This window comes from Halictus rubicundus, chromosome 8, assembly GCF_050948215.1.
Source record: "Halictus rubicundus isolate RS-2024b chromosome 8, iyHalRubi1_principal, whole genome shotgun sequence".
Taxonomy (NCBI): domain Eukaryota; kingdom Metazoa; phylum Arthropoda; class Insecta; order Hymenoptera; family Halictidae; genus Halictus; species Halictus rubicundus.
In genome coordinates, this window is record NC_135156.1 from 57,881 (window position 1) to 71,724 (window position 13,844).

Sequence of the window (13,844 nt, forward strand, 5' to 3'; positions counted from 1 at the left end):
GAAAACGCGTATAAGCGATAGGGAACTCCCGAGGGGGGTAGTAGCGAAGGTTTCGAGCGGAAAACTGGTCGAACAAACGCGATATCGGTATCGGATAGAGATAAGAAGGTCAAACCAGAGTAGGAAACTAATCTAGAGGGTAGGATAAGGTGCTAGGGACACAAAGGGGAAATAATAAGAAATTTTTCTTGTTCTTTTTGCCTTAGTGTATTTTTTCCTTTTACCTGGAAGTGGGGTTGGATCTCAGCCCAGGAGAATTAACAGTAACTTTTTCTTTCTTCTATTGGCCAAAAAGGAAATATAGGAGGGGAACTAGTAAATATTTAGTAATTAAGCGTAATAATATATTTATAGAGAAGAGAGAGAGAGAGTGAATTAGGATAAGTGCGATAGCAAGTAAGTGGATAAAAGCGGAAAAATTTTGTTTAGTTTATAAGGATTGTGTTAAGCCGAAAATTAGTGTACTAAGTCGCGGAAGACTCAGCGAATAAGTGTAATAGGGAATACTCTGTGTTTGAGATCAAGTATATAAAGAAATTAATAGAAAGAAAAGGGCTCGTCGGGCCCCACTATGGGGCGGACGCAGAGATGGCGGCGGTAGGCGGAACTAATCCCCCACAGCCGCCATGGGGTAGGGGGGTGCCATGAACTACACCCCCCCCCCCCCCCGGGGTTGGACCAGACGTGCGCGCGGGGGGAGCCCACAATTGCTCCTCCTATTAATTCGGCTGGCTGGCCGCCCGTCTCCGCTGCGTCTACGGTGAGTGGGGTGGAGAGGTCGGGGCGTGCCGGTACACGCCTCCGGTCACCTCTTAAAGCGAGTGGTGACTTCCTCCCTCGACCGGGGCGGGGACCTAGAGGTTCCCTTTCCCCTAAGCGAGGTAGGCAATCGCTGGGGGCAGCAGGGTATTGCGAGCTGGGGCTCGCCTAGCCGAGCTGCCCTCTAGGAAGGTCGACATCGGGTGGCTGATCCGCAAAAAAATGAATATTAAACCCAACTAAATGTGAGACGATTCTGTTCCATAACCCACTGCATTACCTCTCCTCCAACATCAAAACAAGTTCCAAATACAGACCACAATTCCGGGCACCACTCTTAAGAATCCAATAATACATAAGAAAACAATCAAGTACCTCGGTCTACACATCGATTACCTCCTTAGAGGTAACTTCCACGTAAACATCCAGCTCAACAAAGCAGGCACAGTCTTCAAAGCGAATAGTAGGCTATTTTATAACAAACACCACACCCATAAAGCCAAAACAATCCTATACATGTTCTTAATAAGACCCATAATCACATACGCAGTCCCCATCTGGTGGAACACCAATCACACCACAATGGAGAATATTAGAATATTCGAACGTAAATGCCTAAGAGCAAGCAATAGACTATATACAGGGTGAGTCACCCAACGTTAGCACCTCAAATATCTTTGTTGTTTCTAAAGATACGTAAAATATGGTAAGGACAAAGTTGAATGGTACAATGGGGCTGACACGATGCAAAAAAAATTTTGTTTTTATGTCATTTTTTTGAGATATCAAGGTCACCTTGACTTTTTTAAATTGAACCACTCTTTTTTAAACACCTACAATGATAGTCCCTTTCATTAGGAATTCATTGACTATAATTAGTCCAAGGTCATTCAAGGTCAAGGACAGAAAAAACGTATAAAACTAAAATATGGAAGCAGAATACGTTTATCACGGTTGAGACTTGTAGGAAATAGTAAACATACTATGGTCGTAGTTAAAGTAAACATACTAAGGTCCTTCAATGTTATTTAGCATTCTTATTTACTAACAGTATGTTTCCAAACGCGATTCCGCAATGTTATATTCGATGACTGAAAAGTATGATATGATCACGATTTACTGTGAATGTAGAAAAAATGCAGTGCAGGCCCGACTACTTTATGAAGAAAGGTACCCCGAGCGAAACACTCCTTCTAGACATACTTTCACTAATACGTACAGGTTGTTTCGAAGTACTGGAAGTGTACATGCAAGACAGTACAAACGGAAGAATCCCACGACTAATGAAGACAATGAAATTAATATTTTAGCAGCTATAGCTGTCAATCCTCACGTGAGTACGAGAAAAATTGCCCGGAAAGCAGGCATAAGTCAAAGTAACGACATAAATTTCATCCGTTCCACATATGGCTCCATCAAGAATTGCACGGGAATGATTTTCAAAATAGAATTAACTTTTGTCAATGGGGATTGCTTCAAAATCATTCATTTTTTTCTAATGTCTTGTTTACGGACGAAGCAACATTTACTAATCATGGCTCAATTAATCTACGGAACGCCCATTACTAGTCTGTGGATAATCCGCACTGGCTGCGAGAAATTGATCATCAAAGACAATGCAGCGTAAACGTGTGGTGTGGTATTTTGAACGACAAAGTAATTGGACCATATTTCGTTAACGGAATGATGACGGGACAGAAATACGCTCAATTTTTGCAAGAAGATCTGCCAAGTTTGTTAGAAGATGTCCCTTTACAAAATCGCTACGATATGTGGTACCAACATGATGGTTGTCCTGCTCATTATGCACGAGTAGCAAGAGAAACGTTGGATTCTCGATATCCAAACCGATGGATTGGACGAGGCGGAACAGTTTCATGGCCAGCACGTTCGCCTGATTTAAATCCACTGGATTTCTTTTTATGGGGTCTGCTAAAAGAGACCGTGTACACGGATGCTCCAACAACAGTGTTTAAAATCTGCATCGGCGGATTTCTCGTCGCCGTCTTCATTATAATTCGATTCCCCGAATTAACCGTTTAATCCGGGTATTATTGCCACCGACACCGGCGTCGTGCATGAGCGATCACGCATCGGCGTTTTTGCCCGTCGCCGGTAAACACCGTCTTCCTCGCGCGACAACAGTCAGCTGTTCGAATTTGTAAACACTGGCTCTCGTGCGATTCTCATGCACGCGCCGCGCGGGCCGTTGGTTGTTTTCCAAACTCCGAAATCCACTGCCTCTACCCTTTGTTCCCATCGCAGCCCCGACCGTTGGGATGCCGTTAGGACGTCCTAACGAACGGGCTGCTCTGCCTCATCCTTGTCTATTTCGAAAATCCCACTCCTCATCCTGCCGAAACCAACGGCCCGCGTTAGTATAAGTAGACCTGCGCTTCCGAAACGGGTCTCTTTTGACTCCTGCTCGTGATCGACTGATCCTTGCATAGCGCTGATTTATTGTCTTTACGATCGACTGATCGCCGTCTAATACAAGTGTCTGCGGGCTTCGCGTTCACTCCTGTACCGTTACTGTTACCGTTCGTGAATATATCCTTTGTTTTCATTATATACTCTCTCGTTCTTCACACTATCCTCCTTCCTTACATATTTCACTTTTCTTTCCCTACTGCACCTTTTCTGAGTCCTTCTGACTCAGCACTTGGCTATACTCCGCATCATTTGGTCCTTCGAGCCGGATACCTTTCCACTTTTCCATCCACGCGCACTTCTCCATCTCTTTTCTTGTATACTTTTCCTTTCTCTTCTTCTCCTTTCTACTCGTCATGGACTCGCTTATCGCCCATCAACACATTCTGTTCGGGCGCATCGCACGAACCGTGGACAATCTCCGGAAGCAGGGCAAAGCGAATATCAACAAGGGGACGATTTTGGCCAAACTGTCTTGTTTGGACCAGGCCTGGGCGCAGTTTCAAGACCGCGACGCTCAAATCATCGCCTCCACTACTGAGGAGAACCGTCAGGTGGACTACTTCACCGAGGACTTCTTCGACCAAACGCAGGATGTGTACTGCAATCAGAAGGGAATTCTGTCCACGATGCTCGAAGACGTCGAGCAGAGTCAGGCACCCTCAACTGCAGGACATCCACCCACGCCAGGGCCCAGACCTCGATCGTCACTGCCACGGATCACACTGCCCACGTTCTCCGGTCAATTTACTGACTGGACGCGATTCCGGGACCTCTTCATGTCCTTGGTCATCGACGACGAGGCCTGGACGGATGCAGAGCGCTTCCACTACCTGTCGGCGAGCCTCACCGGGGAAGCAGCGCAGCTGATTCAACGGATTCCCGTCACTGCCGCCAACTTTGACCAGGCCTGGAAACTGCTAGAGCACCGCTACCAGAATCGACGACTTCTGGTTGCCGCGCAGTTCGACGCATTGTACAACATCAAGCCATGTGTCAATCACAGTGCAACGGAGCTCAAGGGCCTCTTGAACTCCACGTGCAACGCGACGGCGGTCCTGAACAGCCTCGGGGTACCAGTCACCGACGAATCCCACTGGATCGTCCACCATACCATCCGTCGACTGGACAGACACACCTTGAAGGAGTGGGAAAAGTCCCTGGGAAACAGCGTGAATCTCCCCGCCTTCTCGGAACTCCTCGAATTTCTCGAGACGACGACGAGAACTCTCGAGGCTTTCGAGTTCCGTCAGGGGACTCGCACTCCCGCACCATCAAAACCGCCGCCCACGAAGGTCAAGGCGCTACACACCGCCACGGACGCCGCATCGAGGCCTCGGTGCAACCTGTGCCAAGGAGACCACATTCTGTGTTTGTGCAGCGCGTTCCGATCCTTGACCCCTGCAGCCCGTCTCCAAATGGTCACGAGTCGCCGCTGGTGTAAAAACTGCCTCGGTCCGCACACCGTCGGGAACTGTCCGTCGGCAAAGCGGTGCCAACGGTGTGCCCAACCACACCACACGATGCTGCACGAGGCGTCCGACGGATCCAGCAACGCATCGACGGTCGCAACGCTGCACACCACGAAGAGGCTCAACTCCACCTCGGACTCAGTTCCTGTCTTGCTCGCCACCGCCCTGGTCACAGCGACTGCAGGACGCCGGATGGTCACAGCTCGCGCACTGATTGACCCCTGCTCTGAGGTGTCGCTCATCAGCGAAGCACTGGCCCAGACGATGCGACTTCCTCGGACGTCGTGTTCGCGCCTGGTCCTCGGCGCCGGAGGAAAGGCCACAGCAACCTCCCGAGGAAAGGTCAGACTGACCCTGACGTCAACCGTTCCCGGACTCGGACGGTCATGCACGGTGGAGGCACTGGTGCTGCCCAGGCTGACGGCCTACAAGCCCTCTGGTGCCACCCACACTCCGCGCTGGCCCCACATCAACGGCCTGCCGCTCGCAGACCCCAGGGCAACCTCGGCGACACCGATCGAGCTCCTGCTCGGAGCGGATGTGTATCCCCAGATTCTTCTGGAAGGGATACGTCGCGGTGGACAACACGCTCCAGTCGCTCAAGAAACCATCTTCGGGTGGATTCTTTCAGGGCCGACTGCGAGAGGAGGATCACCCTCCCGAATCGTCTCCACTCACACGACCACCACGGACGATCTGGCCGCTCTGGTGCGTCGCTTCTGGGAACAGGAGGAAGTTCCAACGACCACCAGGCACTGGAACGCAGAAGAAGAGGCCTGCGACGAGGGGTTTCGTCAGACCCACTACCGGCAGTCGGACGGACGGTACGTGGTTCGCCTCTGTTTCAAGGACGCAGTCCACGGATTAGGGGAGACGCACAGCGTTGCCCGACGCATCCTGCTGTCCACCGAACGACGCCTCCAGACCAGTACGACCCTCCGTGACCACTATCACAACTTCATGAGAGAGTACCTGCAGCTCGGCCACATGCAGGAGGTCGCCAGGGAACTCGAGTGTCCCCAAGCGCCGCACTTTTACCTGCCTCATCACGGAGTAATGAAGGGCACGGGCGCCTCCGCAAAATTGAGGGTGGTCTTCAACGGGTCCCGACCATCTTCGACCGGCCGCTCGTTGAATGACCTCCTCTCCGCTGGTCCCAAGTTACAGCGCAACCTCATGGACATCTTACTGAGGTGGAGGCGACACAAGTTCGCTTTCCTTACGGACGTGGAAAAAATGTACCGCCAAATCCAGGTGCATCCCGACGACCGGGACTACCAGCGAGTGCTCTGGAGGGACAACCCGGACCAGAGGATCCAGGTGTTCCACCTCACCACCGTCACATACGGACTGACCTGCGCCCCTTTTCTGGCCATCCGCACCCTGCTGCAGCTTGCGGACGACGAAGAGGAGCAATTCCCACGAGGTGCCGCCATCCTGAGGGAAGCCACCTACGTGGACGACATCCTGTCCGGAGCCGATAGCGAGGACGAGGCCCGACAAACCCAGGAGGAACTCGTCGGAATCTGCAGGGCGGGCGGCTTCACGCTAAAAAAGTGGAGCGCCAACAGCACCGCCCTGACCTCGCACCTGCCCGACGAGGACCTTGCCCTGTCCTCCACGTTACCTTGGCAGCCAGAGCTGGGATGCAGTGCCTTGGGGCTGAAGTGGCACACACAGTCTGACACTCTGACCTTCAGTTTCCAGGGCCCTCCGACGTCTCCACTTCCGACACTATCGAAGCGGTATGTGTTGTCCCAGGTGGCAAAATTGTTCGACCCCCTCGGATGGCTGGCACCCGCGACCATCCGAGGGAAAATATTCCTTCAGCAGCTGTGGCAGCACCGCCTCGACTGGGACGAGCAGCTTCCATCGACCGCAGCTGAAACGTGGAGGAAACTTTCCGCCGACGCGGCCAACCTAACGTCGCTGAGGCTCCCACGATGGCTGGGCACGGAGCCAGCTACGACCACTCAGCAACTCCACGTCTTCGTGGACGCCTCCGAACGAGCCTACGCTGCAGCCGCCTACATCCGGACCAGCAACCCACACCGGACACAGGTCACTCTGGTTGCAGCAAAAACAAAGACAGCGCCGCTCCAGAGCCTGTCTCTCCCACGGCTCGAGCTGTGCGCTGCAGTACTGGGGGCCCGACTGCTATCCCACCTACGCCGCGAGATGGGACTGCAGTTCGACACGAGTCACCTCTGGTCAGACTCCACCGTCACCCTCGCATGGCTACACGGTGAACCGACGCGGTGGCGCACTTTTGTCGCCAACAGGGTGGCTGAATTCCACCGAACTGTACCGGACGTCCGCCTACACCACGTCGGCAGCCAGGACAACCCTGCCGACTGTGCCTCGCGAGGCATTCCCGCCAGCCAGCTCGCGAGTCACCCCCTATGGTGGCACGGACCCGCGTGGCTCACCGAACATCCCACGACGTGGGACACGACCTCGCCCACGCTCGACACCACCGAGGAGGAGCGGGCCCCGACGACGACCAGCTTCCACACCCGGATAGCCGACACGGAGCACGAGTCCCTGCTGCATCGTTACTCATCGCTGACCCGACTTTTGAGGGTCACTGCCTGGTGTCTGCGTTGGACGAGACGTCGACCAGCTCCGTCACCAGGAGACGTCTTCCCGATCCTGCATCCACAGGAGGTGAGCCAAGCGGAGGCGCTCTGGATCAAGATTGTGCAGGGATCGACCTTCGAACGAGAGCTCTCTGCTCTCAACAATGGACAACCTCTTCGACCGTCCAGTGCCCTCCGAGCGACGACCCCGTTCCTCGACAACCAGGGCATTCTACGGGTGGGAGGGAGATTAAAAAACTCCCTGCTCTCCTATGACGAGCAGCACCCCATCATTCTGCCATCAGGATCAAAGTTGACCGAGATGATCGTCGAGCAGCACCACCGACGGACACTGCATGGGGGTGTGCAGTTGACCCTGGCATCCGTCCGCCAACGATTTTGGATACCACAAGGACGCCAAAACGTGAAGAAATGCGTCTCCCGCTGCATCAGATGTCTCCGATGGCGGGCGGCAACCGCCAGCCAATTAATGGGCGACCTACCACTCCACCGGGTCACGCCATCGCGCCCATTCACCCACGCAGGCGTGGATTACGCCGGCCCGTTCAAATTAAAAACGGCGCCAGGACGTGGCCACAAATCTATCAAGGGGTATGTGGCCATTTTCGTTTGTTACAGCTCCCGGGCAGTCCATCTCGAAGCTGTGTCGGACTACACCACGGCCGCCTTTCTCGCAGCATTCCGGCGATTCACTGGCCGACGGGGACCATGCGCCTCTGTAACGAGCGACTGCGGCACAAATTTCGTGGGGGCTGACCAGGAACTGCGCCGCATGTTCCGGGCATCGTCCAAGGAAGCAGCTGCCATCGCCGGACAGCTGTCCAAGGAGGGAGTGCGGTGGAAATTCATTCCACCAGGAGCACCTCACTTCGGCGGGCTATGGGAGGCAGCCGTCCGCTCCGTGAAGCACCATCTCCGTCGCGTCGTCGGCGACAACGCTCACACGTACGAGGAGCTGGCGACGTTCCTCTGCCAGGTGGAGGCGTGCCTGAATTCGCGTCCACTTCAGGCACTGACGGACGACCCAGAGGACCTGACCCCCCTGACGCCGGGACACTTCCTCGTCGGAGGCCCCCTCCTGGCCACCCCGGAGCCCACGCTGCACGACGTCCCTACCTCGCGGCTCTCCCGGTGGCAACAACTCCAACAGCGGGTGGAACATTTTTGGCGACGGTGGTCCGCAGAATACCTGCACCAAATTCAAACGCGAAGGAAGTGGACAACCACCCAGCCATCCCTGGGCGTCGGGGACCTCGTGCTGGTGAAGTCCGAAGCCACCCCCCCCACGAAGTGGCCGCTCGCACGCATCACCGACGTCCACCCTGGAGCCGACGGCCATGTCCGGGTCATCACCGTTAGAACAGCCACCACTTCGTTCACCCGGCCGGTAACAAAAATAGTCCGACTTCTCCAGACCGGAGAGAACCAGGCATAACCTGCCGTCGCGCCGCGCCGTCCGTCGACATTCCCCCGCGTCCGCGATCTGTCCACATTCGGCGATAGCCGAAGGCGGGCGGAATGTTTAAAATCTGCATCGGCGGATTTCTCGTCGCCGTCTTCATTATAATTCGATTCCCCGAATTAACCGTTTAATCCGGGTATTATTGCCACCGACACCGGCGTCGTGCATGAGCGATCACGCATCGGCGTTTTTGCCCGTCGCCGGTAAACACCGTCTTCCTCGCGCGACAACAGTCAGCTGTTCGAATTTGTAAACACTGGCTCTCGTGCGATTCTCATGCACGCGCCGCGCGGGCCGTTGGTTGTTTTCCAAACTCCGAAATCCACTGCCTCTACCCTTTGTTCCCATCGCAGCCCCGACCGTTGGGACGCCGTTAGGACGTCCTAACGAACGGGCTGCTCTGCCTCATCCTTGTCTATTTCGAAAATCCCACTCCTCATCCTGCCGAAACCAACGGCCCGCGTTAGTATAAGTAGACCTGCGCTTCCGAAACGGGTCTCTTTTGACTCCTGCTCGTGATCGACTGATCCTTGCATAGCGCTGATTTATTGTCTTTACGATCGACTGATCGCCGTCTAATACAAGTGTCTGCGGGCTTCGCGTTCACTCCTGTACCGTTACTGTTACCGTTCGTGAATATATCCTTTGTTTTCATTATATACTCTCTCGTTCTTCACACTATCCTCCTTCCTTACATATTTCACTTTTCTTTCCCTACTGCACCTTTTCTGAGTCCTTCTGACTCAGCACTTGGCTATACTCCGCATCAAACAGTTAAAGATATGCGTCAGCGTATCATCACAGCATGTACGAATATCACGTCGGATACACTTATCAGAGTTCAACATTCCTTCAGAGCTCGTTTACAACAATTTATCGACACAGACGGCCATCATTTCGAACATTTATAAAATACAGGTATTCTGCTTCCATATTTTGCAATTTTTCTCGTACTCACGTGAGGATTGACAGCTATAGCTGCTAAAATATTAATTTCATTGTCTTCATTAGTCGTGGGATTCTTCCGTTTGTACTGTCTTGCATGTACACTTCCAGTACTTCGAAACAACCTGTACGTATTAGTGAAAGTATGTCTAGAAGGAGTGTTTCGCTCAGGGGTACCTTTCTTCATAAAGTAGTCGGGCCTGCACTGCATTTTTTCTACATTCACAGTAAATCGTGATCATATCATACTTTTCAGTCATCGAATATAACATTGCGGAATCGCGTTTGGAAACATACTGTTAGTAAATAAGAATGCTAAATAACATTGAAGGACCTTAGTATGTTTACTTTAACTACGACCATAGTATGTTTACTATTTCCTACAAGTCTCAACCGTGATAAACGTATTCTGCTTCCATATTTTAGTTTTATACGTTTTTTCTGTCCTTGACCTTGAATGACCTTGGACTAATTATAGTCAATGAATTCCTAATGAAAGGGACTATCATTGTAGGTGTTTAAAAAAGAGTGGTTCAATTTAAAAAAGTCAAGGTGACCTTGATATCTCAAAAAAATGACATAAAAACAAAATTTTTTTTGCATCGTGTCAGCCCCATTGTACCATTCAACTTTGTCCTTACCATATTTTACGTATCTTTAGAAACAACAAAGATATTTGAGGTGCTAACGTTGGGTGACTCACCCTGTATATCCTAAAACACAGACTAGCAGCTAGGATTGTGCGGGCTGTCTAATGTATCGGACGAAGTCGGGCAATATTGTCGGATAGCCCGTTACAATTGGAGTTTCGATCCCAGACCGACAAATTTGTGTAGTTTGACACCTTTAAGTAGTCCGACTAATGCAAGCGGCTCATCATGTATACAAAATTTAAATTATAATTGATTTTTAATATACTAAGGGTACCCATAAGCTATCAATTATTTGCAAGGAATTTGTTTTGCCTTTAGTTCTGTACCAATCGTTGAAGAGGAAACACGTATGCTTTTACAGTTTTCGGTAAAGCAGCTTGTGTTCAAAATATTCTAATAAGTATAATTTTTTTTACAACCCTGTAATAAAATGGCGGCGTCCGTACCTTCCGAGAATCATATTCGTCATTGGATACGTTTTCATTCTCATGCGGGATTTAATGCAACGGTAATAACAAAGAAAATTTGCAATGTTTATGGGGATGTATTGAAGGTCAACAAGTATCAACGTTGGTTCAGGAGGTTTGCTGCTGGTGATTATGATTTCTCTGACAGGCTTCGAAGTGGACGACCAGTTCAATTTGATAATGACAGCCTAAAATCTCGAGTGGAAGATGATCCAAAATTAAGTATGTAGCGACCATCGGCACTTACAATCACCAACATTTGGCGTGCAAATGGTCGAGCGAGTTTATGCAACCCGTTGCCCCACAGCTGTTTTTGAGAAAGCCAGTACTCGTCTTGGAAGTTTTTGTTATGGCACGTATTGGCCATTAGATTTTTACCTCCGTCCTCAACAGCTCGTGCGGGTACCATAAACCTCGGGTTTTCCGAAGGGACCCGAAGGCGCCAGCCGGCCACGTCATGCACCGCGGGCCCGTAGGAAATCCCGCTGTATCACCTTTACGACACCGCCTCCGCGTTTAGGGAAAGCGCGTCAAGGGTGCAGGATTTCCTATCAGCGAGCGCCAATAGCAGCCGAGCTCCTCGCGACGCGACAGGGCTCTTGTTGTGGTCCGCGATCGCCTATATAGACCCGGCCGAAACAGGCGAACAGCGGAGTTTGTCTGAATTTACATCCATAGGTAATTCCAATCCAACTCTATTAGCCGATAAGGAGGCAAAGGCCTCCAGGTGCGGCTCATATAGGCCTAGAAGTGTCTCACCCGGCGAGCCTCCGGCTCGCCGGATAGAGACCCTCCCCTTCTCTGTCCTAAAAACTCCTGTAATTAAAAAAAAAAGCGAACAGCGGAGTTTGTCTGAAGCTGCTCCCGGTGGTACTTCTCCGAGCTCCGGACTACTCGCAGCCGCGTGGTAAGCGCGCACTCTCGCGTTCTTCCGTGCGTGAGCGTGAACACGCTGGTATTGGCCAAGCAGGCATTCTCGGGCGCTTTTGTGCGTGTGTAACCGATCCCGCTAGTCAGTCCCAGGACGGCTAGTTGGGCGAGCAGTGAGCACAGGCACTGCGACGCACCGCGCCTCCGGCTCTCTCCCTTACCGCGACCAGAATTACTGATTCCTGAATCCCGCGGTCTTGCTCACCGTCCCTCGACCGAGCTTCGCGCTCCGCGCGCTTAGTCCTCGGTCACCCGCAGCCGCGTTCGACGCACGTTCTTCGGGTGCTTCCGTGAAGGAGCGACGGCGCCGGTGTCGGGCTGATGCGTTTTTTCGGGCGCTTTCAAGTGCATACAAACCCGCACCGCGGTCGGGCTGAGGGCGGCGAGCCGAGCGTCCCACCGGTCCGGCTACGAGGCCAACCGCATCCCCGAGAGCTCAGCGTGTTACGAGGAAATACCGATTCACTATTACACCTCGCTGAACCGCGGCGGTTCCTACAAACCCCTGCAGTCCGTACCGTTCCGCAATCGTTTCCGTAACGCCTCGCGCTCCACGCCAGTACCGTTCTGCGTCGGCACGATCCCGTGTGCGTTTAAAGATAAGACGTTAGCCGTTAAGTTTAGAATAACGTTTATTATGCCTCGGCGTCCACCAACGTTTTATCCGCAGCCATCGGTTCCCGCAGGAAAGGAAAATAATTTCTATTGAAGGAAATTACACGTGTTCCGAAACCACACCGATTTATTCTTTATTGAGAGAGGTATTCACTTGAGGAGTTACACACAAGAAGAAGGTGGCGGGCGTCCGCTCGCGTTTATATACATGCGCTGGGTCGAAAATTCTCCACAGCTCCTTAGGTAAACTATCCGTATCTCTCCTTTACAACACCATGGAAAGAGGAAACGTTCCTGGCACTTCGTGAAACAGCATCGCACATCCTTATATGTATTTTATCATACGTAAATTATACATATAAAATACTTCTTAAATAATTTATCATGTTATACGCAAATGTAATTTCTTAATGAAAATATATTGGAAACATCTTTGTTCTGCAAATTTTACCACCGATTAAAGTGTAAAAATATTTTTTAAAATATGGTCGTATTCTACGATTCTTCCCGTTTGAAATTCCGTTTTTTAATTCGCGGAGCATCAAAAGTTGCAAATATTGGGTATTTGAAACTGTTATAAAAATAATATTAGATTGGAGGGAAAGTTCTGCCGTATTTTAAAGAAAACATTTGAATCAATTTATAAAAACACATGTTTAATATTATTCAATGATATAATTTCCATTATTTGTAAGGACTTGTTGCCATCTTTCAGGTAACCTGTCCATTCTTGTTCTAGAAATATGTGTTTTTATTTACAAGAAAAATGACCTGCTTAGGTATGGTACGCAGGCCGATGATGCAGGTAGAAGGTGTTGTACCGTTCGGTTAGTGCAAGCCCATCAATTTTATGACGGGCAAAGTCAGATGTTGGTCAACTCTAAAAATTAGACTAGCGTAAAAATTAGTTTCTACGACGAGTTTTAATTACTTTATGACCACCGTCCGACGAAAACACGAAGGAAAACGCACGGTCAACACATGCCGGAAGGAACTTCCTCATACTAAATCATAATATTGCACCTTCTACTCGGAAAACATAGCAATAGATACTATTTTTACCAAGAAATTCCAGTGTGATTAATTCCATGATATTCGACGTAAGCTGTGGGTTATAGCAGTGGGCTAAAATATTAAACTGTTACTGCCCACTACTACGCGATTGTAGGGGGTGGTAAGACGCCATTTCGTATGGGTTCGAAGTGGTGACACTGTATTGATACGAATGCGCGGCCGATTGGTTCAGAGTGGAAGAGACGGGCCTCGTTTCACACACATTTTCGGCTGTATTCGAAATATTGGCTACAGTGGTCACACGTACTATGTAGTGTGTGACGTTCGACGTCAAAACATTGGGCCTACAGGCGCGGCTGAGGTGGGGATAGGTTTGTTAGCATAGTAATAAATTGTTATTTTGTTTATTATAACGATTAAATTTCTTAACAACGTATTCTCCACCTACTACCACGAGGAACTCTGAAATGTTCTAGTTAACAGCTTCTTAAATAATG

The 13,844-nt window shown here is 50.8% G+C and overlaps 1 protein-coding gene across 1 annotated transcript; it reads left to right on the forward strand.

Annotated features, from left to right (window-relative positions):
* Positions 1-3,545: 3,545 nt before the first annotated feature.
* LOC143356352 (uncharacterized) lies at positions 3,546-8,696 on the forward strand. Its single transcript, XM_076791964.1, has one exon. The coding sequence runs from the start codon at positions 3,546-3,548 to the stop codon at positions 8,694-8,696; it is 5,151 nt and encodes a 1,716-aa protein (XP_076648079.1).
* Positions 8,697-13,844: the final 5,148 nt, after the last annotated feature.